This window comes from Quercus robur, chromosome 2 (genome assembly GCF_932294415.1).
Source record: "Quercus robur chromosome 2, dhQueRobu3.1, whole genome shotgun sequence".
Lineage (NCBI taxonomy): Eukaryota > Viridiplantae > Streptophyta > Magnoliopsida > Fagales > Fagaceae > Quercus > Quercus robur.
The window spans coordinates 35051207-35069720 of NC_065535.1; the positions used below are offsets into that span (position 1 = coordinate 35051207).

At 32.0% G+C, this 18514-nt stretch overlaps 1 protein-coding gene across 1 annotated transcript; it reads right to left on the reverse strand.

Moving 5' to 3' along the window:
* Positions 1-14437: 14437 nt before the first annotated feature.
* LOC126713487 (protein DETOXIFICATION 54) lies at positions 14438-17843 on the reverse strand. Its single transcript, XM_050413245.1, has 4 exons — positions 17427-17843; positions 17064-17181; positions 16067-16960; positions 14438-15216 (listed from the first exon to the last, which is right to left on the reverse strand). Exons 2-4 carry the CDS (start codon positions 17115-17117, stop codon positions 14656-14658), a joined length of 1509 nt encoding a protein of 502 aa, XP_050269202.1. The 5' UTR covers positions 17118-17181; positions 17427-17843; the 3' UTR covers positions 14438-14655.
* Between the last annotated feature and the right edge of the window lie 671 nt (positions 17844-18514).

An 18514-nucleotide genomic window follows, 5' to 3' on the forward strand; every position in this document is an offset into this window, starting at 1 on the left:
AACGAAGGAGCAAGGAACTCGAGTGTGAAACACTCGGTTTCCAATGTGGAAAATCGAGTCTCAAGGTCTCGATTTGTTAGATTGCTAAATTGTTTTGAAACCTTGCTATCTAATGAAATTGTTTGATTGATTTGGTTATTTAGAAAAAAAATCCGTGTTTAGGATATAGAGTTTTAATTGAAAAGCTCTTTAATGTTTTAAGTGTTTGGAAAATTATAGTGAATAGTGTTTTAAAGTTTTAGATTTATAAAGTATAAACTGTGGACCTGTTGAAGTCTTCACTAATTAAGACTTTGTTTGAGTGGTTTCGTAATTGGGGTTTTGAGGTATTATGCATGGTACTTCTTTACTTGATTTTCTTAATTCTGTTAACTTTTCCTATTAATCTGTTTGTATCCCTTTTTTTTCTTTTTTTGTGCAGTGAGTTTACTATTGTAAACTCATTGTACTTTTCTTATCAATAAAGTTTTTACTACCTATCAAAAAAGAACTTTAAAGATCTTGGGTTGCCAGTCATCTCAATTTTAGACTGAAAGTATTTTTCGGCACAAAAAGTGACGAAATTACCAAATGCTTGGCAGTTTATGCTTTAAAGAACTTTTAAAGTACTTTTCTAGTAATGCTTACACAAACCCTCTAGAAATTGTTCTTGTAAAGCTTGTGTTATGCCAGGTGAGGGATGCGAGTATATAATTATAATTACGAGGTTTAATGCGATGGGGGATGCTTCTCCATAAAATTATATGTCAAAAAATGCGTGCAGCTTTTTTGTTTTTCTCTTTTGGTTTTATGTTAAAAAAATAAAACATTTATTTCATAAGAAGGAAATTACAAAAGCAGATAATAAAAAAAAAATGGAAGGTCGATGCTCTGGAACAACTAGCTTGCATCCAGTAAGTTCCTGACCTATAAATAGTTCACATGGATATATGTTTCTGCCCAATCATTTAGCAAATGAACGGATGGCAGTTTACCTTTGAAATGGTAGGAGTCTTTAAAATGTGTTTCCAACACTTCAAAATAAATAAATCTAGTGGGACTGCTAAAGAAACTTCTTTGCCTAATTGTTTTTGAAAACTTGTCTTAAAAGCCAAAAAACTTATCCCTGTCATTGACTTATCCCTGTTATTGACAATGTATAAGTAATAGACTTTCTTTTGCCACCAAAAAAAATCCAAACCAAATCAATTTAGGACTTTGAGGTAATATCTAACAAATCTCCACCTTAACTCAAATTTTACAAAGAGTCATAAATTGAGATAAACTCTATAACAATTCTATGTTTCCAACACTTCAAAATAAATAAATCTAGTGGGACTGCTAAAGAAACTTCTTTGCCTAATTGTTTTTGAAAACTTGTCTTAAAAGCCAAAAACTTATCCCTGTCATTGACAATGTATACTTTTTCTTAGTGTATAAGTAATAGACTTTCCTTTGCCACCAAGAAAATCCAAACCAAATCAATTTAGGACTTTGAGGTAATATCTAACAAATCTCCACCTTAACTCAAATTTTACAAAGAGTCATAAATTGAGATAAATTCTATAACAATTCTGTGTTTCCAACACTTCAAGGGACTGCTAACGAAACTTCTTTGCCTAATTGTTTTTGAAAACTTGTCTTAAAAGCCAAAAAACTTATCCCTGTCATTGACAATGTATACTTTTTCTTAGTGTATAAGTAATAGACTTTCCTTTGCCACCAAGAAAATCCAAACCAAATCAATTTAGGACTTTGAGGTAATATCTAACAAATCGCCACCTTAACTCAAATTTTACAAAGAGTCATAAATTGAGATAAACTCTATAACAATTCTGTGTTTCCAACACTTCAAAATAAATAAATCTAGTGGGACTGCTAAAGAAACTTCTTTGCCTAATTGTTTTTGAAAACTTGTCTTAAAAGCCAAAAAACTTATCCTTGTCATTGACAATGTATACTTTTTCTTAGTGTATAAGTAATAGACTTTCCTTTGCCACCAAGAAAATCCAAACCAAATCAATTTAGGACTTTGAGGTAATATCTAACAAATCTCCACCTTAACTCAAATTCTACAAAGAGTCATAAATTGAGATAAACTCTATAACAATTCTCCACCTTAACTAGAGAGCCCCATAGTTCATCAAATTTCTCTTGGCATAAATTGAGCCACCAAATACAAATCTCCAGCTTGATGGGACTTCTCTCAAGCTACAAATGTTTCAAGTGCTAAAACTAAATAAGAACCCAACAAAAATACAAAGTGCAAATCACCCCAAATTACCTCTAAATGCACCAACAAACACCAAATGCACTTGAAGTTGAAGATAGAGCCAAATCCAAATTAGAGCCTAACAAAATGCATTAAACTTCAAGAAAACTCCAAATCCACTGGAAGATGGTGCCAAAAGTCTGTCTATTAATTCTCTCCCAATCTTTCTTTAACATATTTCTCCCCAATAATCAAATCCACAAACCAATAAGCAAAATCTCCAGAGAGAACACATCTAAACATCTAGCAAGTGAACCTTGGCTTTGATACTGGTTTAGTAGAAGTTCATATAATAATATTGATTGTGAAAACTATTATTGACATTAGAAAGATCACCAAAACAAATAATGGGAATAATGGAAAAAAGAGAATACCAAGGATTTATGTGATTCAATAATAGTCTACATCTATGAGGGACAACGAAGAGAATATTTCACTAACAAATTGGGAGAATACAAATATGATATAGAGGTAATCTCACATAACCCAAAGCCCTTATACTCCCAAATGGCACTCTCCCTCACAAATACAAAGATTAGGGATTGCAACTAATGCTTTGTTTGTTTCAAAATAAAATATTTTACTTGTAAAACATTTTCAGTAAAATATTTTCAGGTTTTTGGTGTGACGTGTACAATTTTTCAAACAAAAACTAGCGGCATAGTCACTGGATCTACCAATGCCAAAGGTTCGGTGATCAGATTGTTATTCCAACTGCCAGACCAATGGCTTCAGCAATCGGACTACTGGCACCTACCATTGGGGCAGAAGCTTCAAAGACTAGAATGTTGCCATCAATTGCCTAGCACACTAGACCAATGGCCTACTGTGTGTTTTTGTAAAATGTTTTACCAAGTTTTTAAAGATAAAACGTTTTACAACTTTTTATAAATGATTTTACGGTCAACGAAAAAATATTTTACAAGTTTAATCACATTTTACATGTAAACAAATGCCTGAAAATATATCTCAAAAAAAAAAAAAAAGCCTGAAAATGGAAAAATATTTTATAGAAAATAGATAGTTTACTTCTAAACAAATAGAGCAAGCAAGACACAGAAATTCTCTACATTGCACAACAGCATCAAAGAGATTTCTCTCCAAAACCAATAAACTAAAGCCAAATACAAAATACCAAACTACAGTATCAGACACAAACCAATATTCTACTGCCTAAACCAAATAACAAACTGTAGCACCAAATAACATATTCCCCAAGACCCCAACCAAATACAAATTGCAAGTTTGCAACACCACCAACAGACAGCTTTTCACCAACTAATCCAAAGTCTATCCATGGGGGAGGACCTTTATGCCAAAGCCACAAAATCTAATATGCTCTTTTGTTTTTTCTTCTAATGTGGATTTTTTTTCCCATTAAGATGTTGATATGGCCTTTCTTAAAAAAAAAAAAAATAATAATAATAATTATATTTTAGTGACAACTAAATATTCTATTAGCCACGTCATCAAATTTTGTTAAAGAGACAATGACAAGAACTGAAGTGAAACATTATCCAAGAACTCAAGGATGAAAATAAAAGATAAGAATGCACAAAGGATCAAAATGAAACTTCCCCTTTTGGGTACAGTCCTAAGAGATAATCATAGGATAGGATAGGTAAGAAAATTCTGAAAATCCATAGCTTTTAAATGAATAAAAGGAGTGTATAGTCCTATAGGGACATAAAAGAACCAAATCCCTTTCTGCGGATCCCATACTCGAACAACTTTCAAGATAAGAATAAATTGAAAACATGGGATCTTTCTTTTAATTTACATACATGTGAAAGTTTTTTTTTACTGTTTTTTTTTCAGCTTGAAAATATATCATTAAAGTTACAACTTGAAGCAGAGGCTTTGAGGTTCATTGGTAAAATATAAAGTAGGGCACAATTTTATTATTGGAATTTGTAGCTTTAAAGTATAATTGGTTAATAAAACTTTGGTATCCTTGAAGCCAAATCTGCCAATCATAGAAATAAAATCCCAAAAATTTCCTTTATGTTGGGCCTTTTATAGGGCAAGCCCACGTGACCTAAGATCTCCTCTCAGATGTAAAATCCCCAACCTCCCAACCAAAGTAAACGCACCACGTAGAAGCAAAGGACGCATTATACATCAAATCAATGGCAACTCAAAGGAACAAAAAATTGACCTCTCTTCTTGTCTTCTTATACTTGAAGCCCCTACATGTATGTTAATGTCATGGGGACTTTTCTTTTTCGTTATCTTTATTTATTTATTTACATAATTATCACATCTTCATTTACATTTAAAGTCCGTTTAAATACAGTTTATTTTACTTAAAACTGAAAATTAAAAATTGAAAACTGAAAATACTATAATAAAATAATTTTTAAATTAAATGGATAAATAGTATAGTGGGACCTATTTTAAATGAAAATTTTATCGAAAAAAGAGGTTTGTGGGTCCCATACAACAGTACAGTGCATATGAAAGCTAACTTCTCAAAATAGAGAAAAAGAAAAAACCGAAAACGCAGACGCGATCACTTTCATCCATATCCAAACGCTACCTTACTTTTATTTTGATAATATGGATTCATTAAATGATAAATAAGTTACTCAAATCTTAAATAAATAATGCAATTAAAAATATACTTGCATGGATATAATGATCATTTGCATTGTTATATGGTGAATTGAAATAATTTTCTTTTGAACCCAATAGAAGGAAAAATTCTATCAATTAAATTTTACATTAATTATAGTTACAAAATTGATCGTAACCTAAGATTACAACCTTACTCAATAAAATAAACATTATTACATATTTTGAAAATGTAACTATTTAATTGTATGTTCTTTATGCTTTTACTACACATATCAAATTTTGTGTTAATCAAATAAATGTGATCTATAAGCTTATATTTTATGTATAATTTTAAACTACAAAAACTTGCAATTTAAACAATATGTTGATGACATAGCTATTAATCTTTAATTTTTGAAAAATTATGCAAGTATGAAGGATATAAGAAGAAAATATAATCTAATGATTGATTTGTCAATTTTCACCTCAAATAAAAAAGATATTGAGTAAGGTTGTATCTTAAGACTACAACCAATTTTGTAATTAAACTTTGTCTTTGTTGTAATCAAAATAAGGATTGAAGCATACATAAATTAGTAATTTTATAATACGTCTTCAATTTGTAAGTTCAAAGATTTTTGGGCTAGTCCACTTATGAGATGAGATTGGAAGTTGGTTCTTATATCATTTGGCAGAAATATGAGGATGGAAATTTGGGATCTTTGCCACAATTTTTAGTTTTACTATTCAACAACCTATAGGTCAAATGTTAGAGCTTTTAACTAGACCAATGATTGAAGCTTGTATCTTTCTTTATACGTTGGGAGCTATAGTTGGTGCTCAAGTGTAGTGTTGTTTAGAAGGAAAAATATATAAGTTTATAAAATAAAATAAAAATTGGGTCTTTTAAGAAACAAACACACACCAACATAAGCCTTAAGTACATGATCTAAACACATATATTAAAGATTAGGTGGACTTCCTAAAATAACCCCAAAATTTATCCTTAATGACAAATTAAACCTTAAACTTTTAAGTTTGTCATTTTAAAGCCAAACTTGCTTCTTTTTTTTTTAGAATCAACACCACCAAACTTTATAATTCATGTGACAATCTAAACACTTTATCCATATATATCTACTAATTAAAATTCATTAAATATAATTGTCACTCTTTCTTTCTTTCTTTCTTCTTTTTATTGATAAGACGTTGTCACTCTTTCTTACATGTGTTTAAAAGTCTCTCTCTCAAAATAAAACAATACTTTTTTGATGTCCTGTCTCTCTAATTTGGAGAAGAAAGACAATCACCCACAGCCGGACATGACCTTTTTGGATGTGATAACTGCTAGTAAGAATTTTCCTTCCACTAAATAGGGACTCGTTTGTGATTTTTAACAAATATGGACAAGGTATTTAAATTGTCATAATTTATAAAATTTAGGGTTTAACATGACAAAAATAAAAAGTCAGCATTAAATTTGTCACCCCCGATATAAATTTAGGGTTTTTTTTTTTTTTTTTTGGGGGACTTTACCCATAAAATTATTCAGTATTGATCCCACATAAAAATTAGGGATTTATTATGTGGTGAAATTCTATAAAAGTTTAGATTCTTATATTGTTTTGTTTAGCAGAACAATAAGAACTGAGGCACAGCTATGTTATAAGGCTGTCGCAAATTCTAATATTATTTTGCCACATTGTTACCATTTAACAACTTATTAATAAAATAATATACTGTTTAACTGACCAAAATTTGCATTTGTCGTGGAACTTTTGGAACTAAATTTGGCAAATCAAAGAAAGTTGGCTGCTGTTCCTCATTGATGAAAATAAATTGTAAATGTACTCTTAAATAGAAACATAGAAGTTTGTATATTTTTACTTGAAAATAAAAGTATATCATGTCAAACACTAGAGGGTGACTTGGATCGGCCTTAAAATTCATCATTTTGCATAAAAATAGCTACTCTAAAGACTCAACCCTCAAACTTATTCTTGACATCCCGAATATTTTACCATTGTAGCATGAATTGTCTCCCTGCTATAAACTGTAAAATTATGATTCGATATCGGGTCACTCTTACATAATTTGATCATTTCAGCTAGCAACCACTTCATTCATGCATCTGCACATCCTCAAGTAAGAGCCTAAGAGGAGGTGGTGACTTGACCACCTCATAATAATAACATTACGGCTATATGTTTTTCATTATCATTGGATATCTCACGTTTGTAATTGCATTGCTGCCACCAGCAGCCGTATGGCTTATCTAGATGTCAATGTAGCATCTCAGAATTAACATCAGTACTATGTGTCTAGCTTGCTGTGTTATTACTAGCTAGATATTCCTTACACTATACAAACAAGCAATTTTTTTTTTTTCTGTTCTTTTTTTCGCTGCACTAACATCATGTGTCATTAGAGAATACCTTTTGATGCCACCAAACCTCACACATGTTGAGAGCTGTATGAAAAATTCTAGCATTACTAATATTGCTGGATGTTCAATGATCTAACTACTTCCCTAAAAGTAAAGCTATTTCGATTCTCTTTGTATATATTGCCAAATTCCTTTTCTATATCGTCTTTTATAATCTCATTTCATTTACTAATTACGTTAAATTATTGCTAATTAAAAGGAAAACATACATGTTCTAACAATAAAAAGACTCCAACAATTGTTTTACAATTTATGTTTATTAATCAGCACGACCATGCATGCAACAGGGAACTGAGGCTGCAAACATGCTCAAATTGGAGGCATGGATTCAAACAAAAAAAAAAAAAAAAAGCTATATAATTGAAATCAGTTTTATATTCTGAAATAGGATTAAAAAATTGTTTTCACTGATTAAAAGAAAAATTACAACTTTTTTTTTCTTTCTTTTTGATGGTTTTGTTTAATTGAAAAAAAAAAAAAAAAAAAAAAAAAAAAAAAAAAAAGGAACAAAACAAAACATATCACATTCACTCGTTTCATTTTGAAAACCAGATGCTCAAAGATATTCCATTCTCCAAGATGGGACATTGAAAAGAAAATAATTTGGGATTGAAAATTTAAGGCAAAAGGGTTTATCTAGAACTTGTGCTATGAGCACCACCCAGCCAAGATGTCTTTTATCAACAAAAACAAAACAAAAAAAGCCACACAATCTGAGATGTCATAATCTAGGTGCTGCATAAAGTGATTTATTTTTAATTTTTCCTGCCGGACAGTTCCTGCATAAAGTTACTTCAATGTGGATCATCCCCATCCATTGCTTTAGTTTTTTGGAGTGTAGAGAGCCCACTTCTTCAATGGTCATTGCCAATAATGCCCAACATGAATATCTTTGCGATTGTTTAGCTGTTGAAACTTGAAACATCAAAAAGAACATCAGTTCTAAGCTTTTGATTGATTGACGTATAAAAGTACCAATAGGACAATTGATGACAGAGTAGCACCCTATCAATCTCCATAAATCGACAATTTATTGCACATACCCGACCGCTGCGTGTGGTGGTGGTGGTGTGGCAACGCTAGGTGGAGTATGGTTGTTTTCTAAATTGGAAAAATTACATTTTATCCTTCTAATCCATATCTTTCTTTACTTTTGCTCCCTAAACTATGAAAGTTGACACTTCCTCCCTTAAATTACTACCATGTAACACTTTGCATCTCATCCAATGGATAATAATTTAGGAAAATAAATGTACATTCTCATAGTTTATAGGATAAGTGTAAAAGATGTGTAGTTTAAGGAAGTAAAATATACATTCTCATAGTTTAGAAGGTAGATATAAAATATTATAGTTTAAGTGGCATAAAATGTGCATTCTCATAATTTATGGACTAAGTGTAAAAGGGGTATAGTTTAGGATGAAAAGTGTAATTTCCCCTTATAATTTTAATAAAAATTATAAATTATATGTAAATTTTACTAATGATCCTTTAATAATTTTTTTTTTTTTTTTTAAATCTTGACTTTATTAAGTTTATATATATATAAGAAATACAAAAACTCATTTAAAAATTTATGGTCTCATTTTTTTTTTCTTTTTTTTTGGTATATAACTCATTAATTTTAGGAGTATTTAAAACATTTTTTTTCCAAAAAATGTAAGAAAATCTTCTTACTAAAAACGTTTTAAATTTTAAAACTTCAAACACATTCCATTTTGCATTTAGAAAAGTTAAGGATATTGGAATGCATGGGTATATATATATATATATATATATATACACACACATTAGAAGAAAAAATGTTATAATTTTTATGGTTCAGAATTAATTTGGAACATGTTCTACTTTGTCCCATAAGTAAAAAAGAAAAGTTTTTCATTGAGTTTTGTCACTATTATATTTCTCTTATGTATTTAGTATATGTTCAAACATTTAAAGTGATATTTATTATTTACTTCATCTAAATTTAATTGATTTATATACATGAGTTTTCTAAACTATTGCCATACTCCAATATGTAATATATAATTATTTAAAAATATATTGATTTAAAATGTTTAAAGATATCTAATTATGATTAATATAATTTAAAGGATGATTAAACATGTGTTGTGAAAGAAAATATTTTTTTTGAATTATGTAAAATTGAGTTTATGAAATTTTGTTATATACAAAAAAATATATATATTATAAATAATAAAAAGACATGTATTAAGTAAGTATGCACATATGTATATGTGTCTGTGTGATTTGGATTTAGAAATTATATACATACACACACGTGTGCTAGTTTAGGATATTCAGATGGTTATGTATTTTAACAATTTGTGCCAACTTTTAAACCTCACAAGCATCAACACTTTTTTCCCCTTAAAGAAAAAGAAAAGGCTAAATCAATCAATTTTTCTATTAAGAAAAATGTTGAAAACTTGTTTTTTTTTTTTTTTTGAGTAAGACATTCCTTTTGTTTTAACTAGGAGAAAAAGTTAATGGATGAATGCATTGGTTTAAGAAATATTCTCAAAAAAATTTTATGGAAAAAGAAAAAAATAATTTATTTATTTTACAACTTTTTATATTTCTCATAAAACTTTGTATTAAAACTTTCTTACAATTTTTCAATAACAAATACTATCAGAACACCTGTGAACCATACCCACTAACTAATATCCTAGGAGTCCTTTTATTTTTCTTACTTTGAATTCATTTTTACTCTGAATGCATATCTTTTAGTGGAGCAGATGCAATCGGAAAAGCCACGTTTAATAAAAGTAGTCTTTATGTCATCAATTAGTTGAGGTATGGTTTGGTACCCACACCACACCGTTCTGTAGGCCACTTGGTAGAGTCAAGTTTAGGCATATGAACCATGCATCTTTTGTCATCAATGTACCAAAGTTTAAATTTCTGCTTTATTTTTTTTTTTAATTTTATTTTATTTATCATTGTCCCTTTTTTGACTAGACAAGAACATTATGTTACCGAGGTAGTCCCCGATCAAATTAAAAAAAAAAAAAAAAAATTAATATATTGAAGTAGAGATTTAAACTGTGAAAAGACCATGAAGTACCAACTAATAAAGTTACAAGGCTCTGAACAATTTTAGTAACACTACGTTTCAACATGAACTAAGAGCTATATTTCCCTCTTTGATGTAAAATGACCTTAAGATGCATTTGCTTGTTAAAAATGAGATTGAAACTGTTTCATAACCAAATGCATTTCTTATACACCTATTGTAAATAAATAATTTCCTTTTTACTCAGTTTGGTAGCATCTAAAGGGATTTTGTGGGTCAAAAATCGTCATTCAATATCTTCAAAGTAGGGTTATGTTAAGAGTGGTGTGGATGTGGTTCACCTTGAGTTATTTTTGAATATGGAAAAACCATTTTTAAAAGGAAAATTATTGATAAGTAACCATTTTTTTTTTTTTGATAAGATAAGTAACCATTTCTTATTAAACAAAAGGTAACAACAAAATTGGTTTCAATCCAATTTTATTAATAATTTGTTCTGGAATGAAGTTGTAATCAGTTTCAATCCATAACTTTTAAAATTAAAAAAAAAAAAAAGAGGTACTCAATTCATGCATATGGTCATTGTCCCCACCCCCCCTCCCCACCACACGAGAAAATTCTGGGTGAGACGGGCTTATAAGCCCATTGTCTCACTGACATGTGGAACCCACGCACGTAATACCTTCTTCCCCCCCCCCCCCTCTCCCACCCACACCTAAACTCTAATCTTGTATGATGTGGTAGTGCCTGAACACTACTAGAACTTACCACTACTCAAATCCACAATTCTCACACTCATAGTTGTGATAAGTTACAAGAGTTTCCTACCACTAATCTACGCCCTTAGCGGTACCCGTATTTAGCATGGCCTAAGTAGCATTTGCATTAATCAAAACCGAAATGTAAAGCCATTGGATGTTTCAGCACAAATTGCATTCAACATCAACTATTGCAAATTCAGACAACTAGGAGTTTCATAATCCAAGTTCTCATCAACACTAATGGCATTCAACTTATCACATTTTAGACACTCCCTTGGCATTGGACTTGTCATTGCCCCCACCAACTTTCATCTTCTTTGCTCGTCTTTGTCCTTAGAATTAAGATTAGGGCTTATATGTAGTCCACCAATGCATTTCCAGCAGCCATGGCATTAGGTAAATCACGATGCCCCTGCCTTCATAATTTCATTTGTGCCTAAAGTTGCAAACCCCACAACATAACTTGTGATTTGAATTTTTGTATGTGCTAACAAAATTTAAAGAAACTGTTATTTAAGATGATGTCAGCATAAAGTTATCTTACCAACTCTTTAATGTATAACTATATCTATACCTAGGCAAATCAGTTTTTATCATTAATAAGAATTAGTGTTTGTCATTCTGATTTAGCAGCTTGACAATTCCCTTTCTTTGTCTCTGCTCAATTCTCTCTCTCTCTTTATTGAAACTTCTCAATTTCCGTTGCATCAGTCATCACTTTTCTTTGTTTATTTCTTTTGGGAGACAAACACTTGCGCACTTGCGCACACAAAATGTACAAGGTAGATGAAATAAGTTTTTAACACAAACACCACAAATTTCACTTGAAAATTATGGTAACTTGTAAAAAATAGTAGGACAAAACTGACAAATATACTAAATACAACATACTTAAGTAATATGAGACAATTATCCATATATATTTTTTTCTTTTTTAAGAAAAAACAAATGCACATGAATTTTTATAAAATGAATTATTGTTAGCCTTTTTTTTTTTTTTTTTTTTTTTTATAACTTTTAACATAAATCAAGGAATTGGTTAGCATTGGCGTCATAGTTGTCAAAACGTGAATCGTATCGTGAATCGATTTTTAATTTTTTTGTATCGTATATAATATCGTATCGTGTATCATAAGATACACAAACATACAATAAAATTTATAAAAGATTATAAATATACATATATAAATGGTATATTCATTATAAATTTTGAATATATTTAACTAATAACTAATTTATTAATCATTTATGTAATAATATTTAACAAGCTAACTAAACAAATCAAACTAGCATTTGTTCATAACATACACATTCAAATTACTTAAATTCATTTAATCAAAAAAAATTACTTAAATTCAAAAGTGATAATATATTACAAATGACCCAAAAATAATAATTTATTTTCATCATATTCATCAAATTACCTAGTCAACCCCATCTAAGTCAACGCTATCATCATGTTTATAAATTTGCAAATTTATTTCTTTTTTAAAATTTTCTTCATCATCATTCGTCATTAACATTTACTATCTCTTCTTGTTCTTTTTATTTTAATAATTTTTTATAGTTTTTTTTTTTTTGGCATTCTAGTTTCTTAGACTTGTAACAATAACGAAAAAAAATTAACATAAAATTTTAAATATTAAAGTGAAAGATAAGTGTGTCCTATGTAGTCCAATTGTAGGAAAGAGGGGAAAAAACTTATAAATATGTTATTTTAGTAGGCAAAATTAAGTAAACTAATAATTGTGTGTTAAAAACAAGTCTAATAACTTGTTAGATTCAAATAAAAGTACAAGTTTTAACAAAAAATCTTATTTTAAAGCATTTGTCTATGTATCGTACGATTTTACGATACGTACAATTTTATGATATGATACGATTTATACGATAGGCATACTATATCGTACAATTCATAAACACTTACAATATGCCGATACGATACGAAATTTTTTACACACGATACGATACGTATCGTACGATACATATCGTGTATTGTACGATACTAACAACTATGATTGGCGTACTATAGAGATATATATATATATATATATTTATTTATTTATATTTATATTTATATAAAAGGTGAATAGTTACTTTTTTAAAAAATTTTATGAACAAGTGAAAATTTACTAGTTACCATTTGGCAAGTTTGAGAGTACAAATTCAATTTACCACAAAAGGCCTTCTTCCATCGCAAATTATTTTTATATTGTTTCTGATGTATGAAATGTACTAACAAGTGCACATTTGGAGGTGGTATATTGCTATATTTTAGCTCCTCAAACACCAAAATGATGCTCCAGCAGTGGAGCTAAATCTATTTTTTTTAGCTCCATTGTTACAGTGCACATCTATAAATAAATGTGCACTGTTCATGAGAGCTAAAATATATATAAATATATATATATATATATATATTATTTTATTCTACCGGTGATTAAAATAATTCCACTTGCACATTTCTTTTTCATTCTTTTATCTGTGCCTCTCTCTCTCTCTCTCTCTCTCTCTCATTCACTCTCATCTCATCTCTGATTCTGAACTCTAAAGCTCATCTCTCTTAATTCACCCTCTCAACTCCGGTGATTAAACTCTGGTCTCTCAATTCACTCTCTCAACTCTGGTCTCTCAACTCCCACCGAAACTCGACGTCACCGACCCACCAGCCGTCTCAGCCGCCCATCTCTCTTAAACCCACGCCGCCGATCACCTCAGACCCATGCTGCCATCCGTCAAAAACCCACGCGGCCGATCACCTTAGACCCACGCCGCCGATCAGAGTGCTTGCTCGTGGATATTGGGTACCTCACTGGGAAACCCATGGAGCTCGCCGACATTGTGCTTGTTTGTGATTGGTGATTTTTTATTTTATTTGTGATTGGTGATTTTGTTTGGTTTGGGTTGAGGAAAAAGATTGGAGATTTGGGGTTTTTTTTTTTTTTTTTGCCTGCTGTGGACTGGTGGTGGTGGTGGTGTTGGTGGTGGTTGTGGCTGATGGTGGAGGTGGTTGTGGTTGGTGCTGTGGATTTTTTTTGGGTAGTGGGATATATTATTTTATTGTAGTGATTATATTATTTTATTGTGTTTAAAGCTAAAATAGATTCACTACTGCACCATGTGTATAAATAAAATAGATAAAGTAACTTTTGGTGAAACTAAAAAGCTAAATTTTTAACTCCACTACTATAGATACTTTTATGCATCGATGCATAATGTATTTTTTAGCACATTCGATGCAGCTATTGGCCCATTGCTTTCAAATATAGCTTCGAGCTCTCTGACAGATATACTCATATTAGTCATATTCACCCATAACTACAACAACCGACTAAATTATAGTGCTTGCCCACACTCTTGAAAGTTGAAACGATCACAAAAAACAAAGTCACTATTTAAGGTGCAGCAAAATGTAGGCCATGCTTTCTTAAAACAAGTAAACAGTTGCATGGGGAGTGCTACATTTTTTTCCCAAGAAAATTGGTTCCATGACAGTTAAAAAGCACCCCACCACCCCAAACACAAAATTCTAAGTATCAGTACCCATAAAGCAACTAACCAACAAAAAACACATCCCAAATCCCAAAATTAACCCCATACATTTTTCTTTATGGTTTCTCTAGCAAACATTATATATGTTACCATTTACCAATAACCTGTTACTTTCTTCATCATTGTCACATTCTTCACCATTAGATGGACACATCTCTAACCCAGTGAGATTCCTAGCCTTCAAAGCCTCAGCCTCCCAATTTGTACGTACCAGTACAACATAAAGGACTGAGAATACACAGGCTACCTGAGCAGAAAGGAGGCCACACCACAACCCACTAAACCCAAACTTGTGCCAGAAGGCTAGTCCCACAGCAACAGGAGTGCCCACAAAGTAAAATGACCAAAAATTGATATGGGCACCCACGGCGGGCCGTGCTGTGCCACGTATGATGCCACAGCCTGTGGTTTGTGGACAGTTGCCAAGCTCACAGAGCCCCATGATAGGCATAACTGAGGCAACCAAGGCTTTGACTTGCACATCATTTGTGAACAACCCTGCCCATCTTTCCCTTAGGATCACTGTCCATGTCACATTGATTATGCCGATTACACCAGCAGACCCCAATGCAACCATTGCTGCTAGTTTGGCTTTGTATGGCCTACCAGCTCCAAGTTCATTCCCTACCTGCAGACCATGTACTGTAACAAATTAAGAATTGATCCGGTGATAACACCAAGGATTTCATCATTTACTTAATCATGCATACAGTCCAAACATTTTGGGACCCATGAATGGGATATATGTGGGAGAAGGCCAACTTTTGTTGGATACATGCTTTTCGTATTGTCAAACATTGAAGGAGTTTGAGCTTTAGTTAGTAAAAATGTAAAATGCGTTACATCTCTCTACTACCTTTGTCCAATCACACCAATCACATTACTTGTGTGACTTATCCAGGTCCGTATATGTGATGCAATCATATAACGGCCAAAACTAACGTAGTTCAAGTGTTGAACCCACTTCCTTACCCCCCCCCCCCCCCCCCTCTCTTTTCCCACCAAAAATAAAAAAAGGGGTAACGCTGGCTCCAGTGATTGATAAACACATCGAACATGTGTCTACATCTTGTCGACTTTGCACACTGGAACGCTAGAGATAAGTTATTTCCATAAAATGGCATAAGATAAATGCCATCTATTAAAACTTAATAGACATTTAAGTCTATTTTGATTAATAATTTGACGGTTAAATATCAAATAAGTGTGAAATACTACTCTAATAATGTCAAGTATTACCCGATTAATAACATATAATAAAATAAAATAAAAATCAAACATGAAGTACTAAAATAAAAATTTTAAATCATAAAGTCAAAATAAAAACAACATGAAACTTTAAACCCTAAAATATGTAGTAGTCTTTTAGGTTTTAGATATAGATGTCGCCATCGAACCAAGACCCGACCTCTCTCTTAGCTAGAAAAATTTAAGCGAAAATAAGAATAAAATACAATAGAGGTGATTGAAGTACTTACTCTGGCAGAGACACAGCCAGCAAGGGCCATGGGGACAGTGTACATCATGCTAGTGGTCTGAATAAGAATCCCAGTAGCAGCTACAGCCAGAGTTGGATTTGGCAAGTACCCAGCCATCACAGTCACAATCTCATACCACCACCACTCCAAGCATATCCCTAAACAGCTTGGTACTGCTAGTTTCAACAAAGGTCCCACTCCACACCACATTCCTTTCAAATCAACCACGCTATTAATATTATTCCCCACTTTCCACTTAATCTCCCCTCCTTTCCACCAAACATACCCTCCCATCAAAACCACCATATTCAAGTTTGTCAGCACAGAAGCCATAGCCACACCTGGCACCCCAAGATTCATCACCCTAACCAACACTATATTCAATGGTACATGAAAGGTCACAGCCAATAAGGAGCAGTACATCATGGGCTTAGTCACACGCTGTGATCTTAAGAAAACTCTTAGTGGCTGCAACAGTGTGTTTGTCAACAAGTCTGGGAGAGAGTAGATACAGTATGTTGCAGCCATTTTAGTGATTTCTTTGTCTTGGCCCATGAACAACATGATGCTTCCTAGATTGACCCACAAAAAGCTGATGGGTATTATGGCCAACAAAAGTATGAGGATCATGCGCTGGAAGGAGAGGGATAGTAGGTCCCAGTTTTTGCTACCAAAGGCTTGGCTACACACTGGTTCAAGTCCTGAAGTGAGACCCACTAGAACCGAGTAGCCTGTGATGTTGGTGAAGCCGATGGAAAGAGCTCCTCCTGCTAGCTCTAGACGGCCCAAGCGGCCTAAGAACAAGACTGACACTGCTGTTCGAAAAAAAGCCATGAAGTTTGAGGTTGTGGTGGGCAAAGCCATAGACCATAGCTCTTTCAGCTCTTCTACTACCTGTTTGCATTATTAAACATCGAAATGAAACATACACAGAAAGAGAGAGAACTGAAAGATTTGAAGAAAAAAAAAATTTTTTTTCTTTGTGGGTTTCTTTTACCTGTGAAGCAGAGGGGGTTTTGCAGGAAGAGAAATCGGGGTCTTTCTCTGCCATTTTTTTTTATTTTTTATTTATTTAGGAAATGGTATCAGCAGGACCTCCTAAAATGGCATACAATCTGCAAGGAAGATTCAATCAAACAGTAAACCAAAATGAAACCCCCAAGTTTTGATTGCTTTCTGAAATGGCATGTAGTAGTCTACTTCAGTATAAAAATAAACAAACAACATAAATCCAGAAGTGCTTTCTTTATAATGTCATTCTAGATAAAAATTTATCAATATTATAGGAACCAAGGTTTGTAGTGTTTATAAGAGCAAGAAATCCATAAGAAATTAAAGATTGTACAAAAAAAGTTCCGACCTTTTCACTTCCTATTTCCTTCTTGGTTACTCTTTGACTGTGGGAGGAGGTAAAGGATATAAGAAGCAAGCGCAGTTAAGAAGGAAGATATAATGAAGATATAATAAGGAAAAAGCTAAAAAGGGTTGGTGGGTTTGAGTAAATTCAAGTGCCAAAGGAGGAAAGGAAGTAGACTTGTTTCAAACACGCTCTGTTTTTGCTTATATGCAATCTTTATGTAGTAAGTAGTAATATAGGAAAAAAGGCTAGGAGAAAGGAAATTAAGCAAAAAAGTAAGCGAGTGCTTTGATAATGGCGGCGACTGAGACCTATATTCCTATAGTATAGGTTGGGCTGAGGAGGTGGAAGAAAAGTTTGAGAGAGAAAGGGACAGCGAGAATGGAGGGCAGAGTGCGTTTAAAGAAGTTTCGCTTATAAGAGAGAGAGAGAGAGAGAGAGGAGATGTCAGTGGAAACTGGACGCAGTTGCTTTCCTTTTACCTTGGTTTTTAGTTTTCACTTCGTTTTCTTTTTTCTTTTTTCTTTTTTCTTATAAGAGAGAGAGAAGTTTTTACTTTTTATTTTCACTGGTAAATATACTCATACACTTCTTTCTCAAAAAAAAAAAAAAAATAATAATAATAATAATACTCATACACTTCATGGTATATAGAATCGCCACATCTCGGTTATCACCCACTGCTGCCACTATCCATACTTAAAAGGAAAGTGGAGGTTCCATTTAGGTTGTAGACAATTGGCAAGAATCCAAGGGGTTTTTTTTTTTTTTTTTTTTTTTTTTTTTTTTTTTTTAAGAGAAAAATTCAAAACTAGCTTGAGGTAATGTTAAAGTTCCAGTTAGCTCAACTGATAAAGTTTTTAATAGTCGAATAAAAGATCAGGGGTTCAGTTTCTGCTACTTACATAAAAAACCGATTGATATCTTGATTTGATGATAAAAAGCTATTATCGAGAGCGAACACCATAAGTTGAAACTTTCTAAAAAAAATTAAGAAAAAAAAAAAAAAAACCTTGAGGTAATGCTTGCTATCATTTTTTTTTCTTCAAAAATATCCAATTTAATCCCTAAGTAAATGTCACTTTACTACG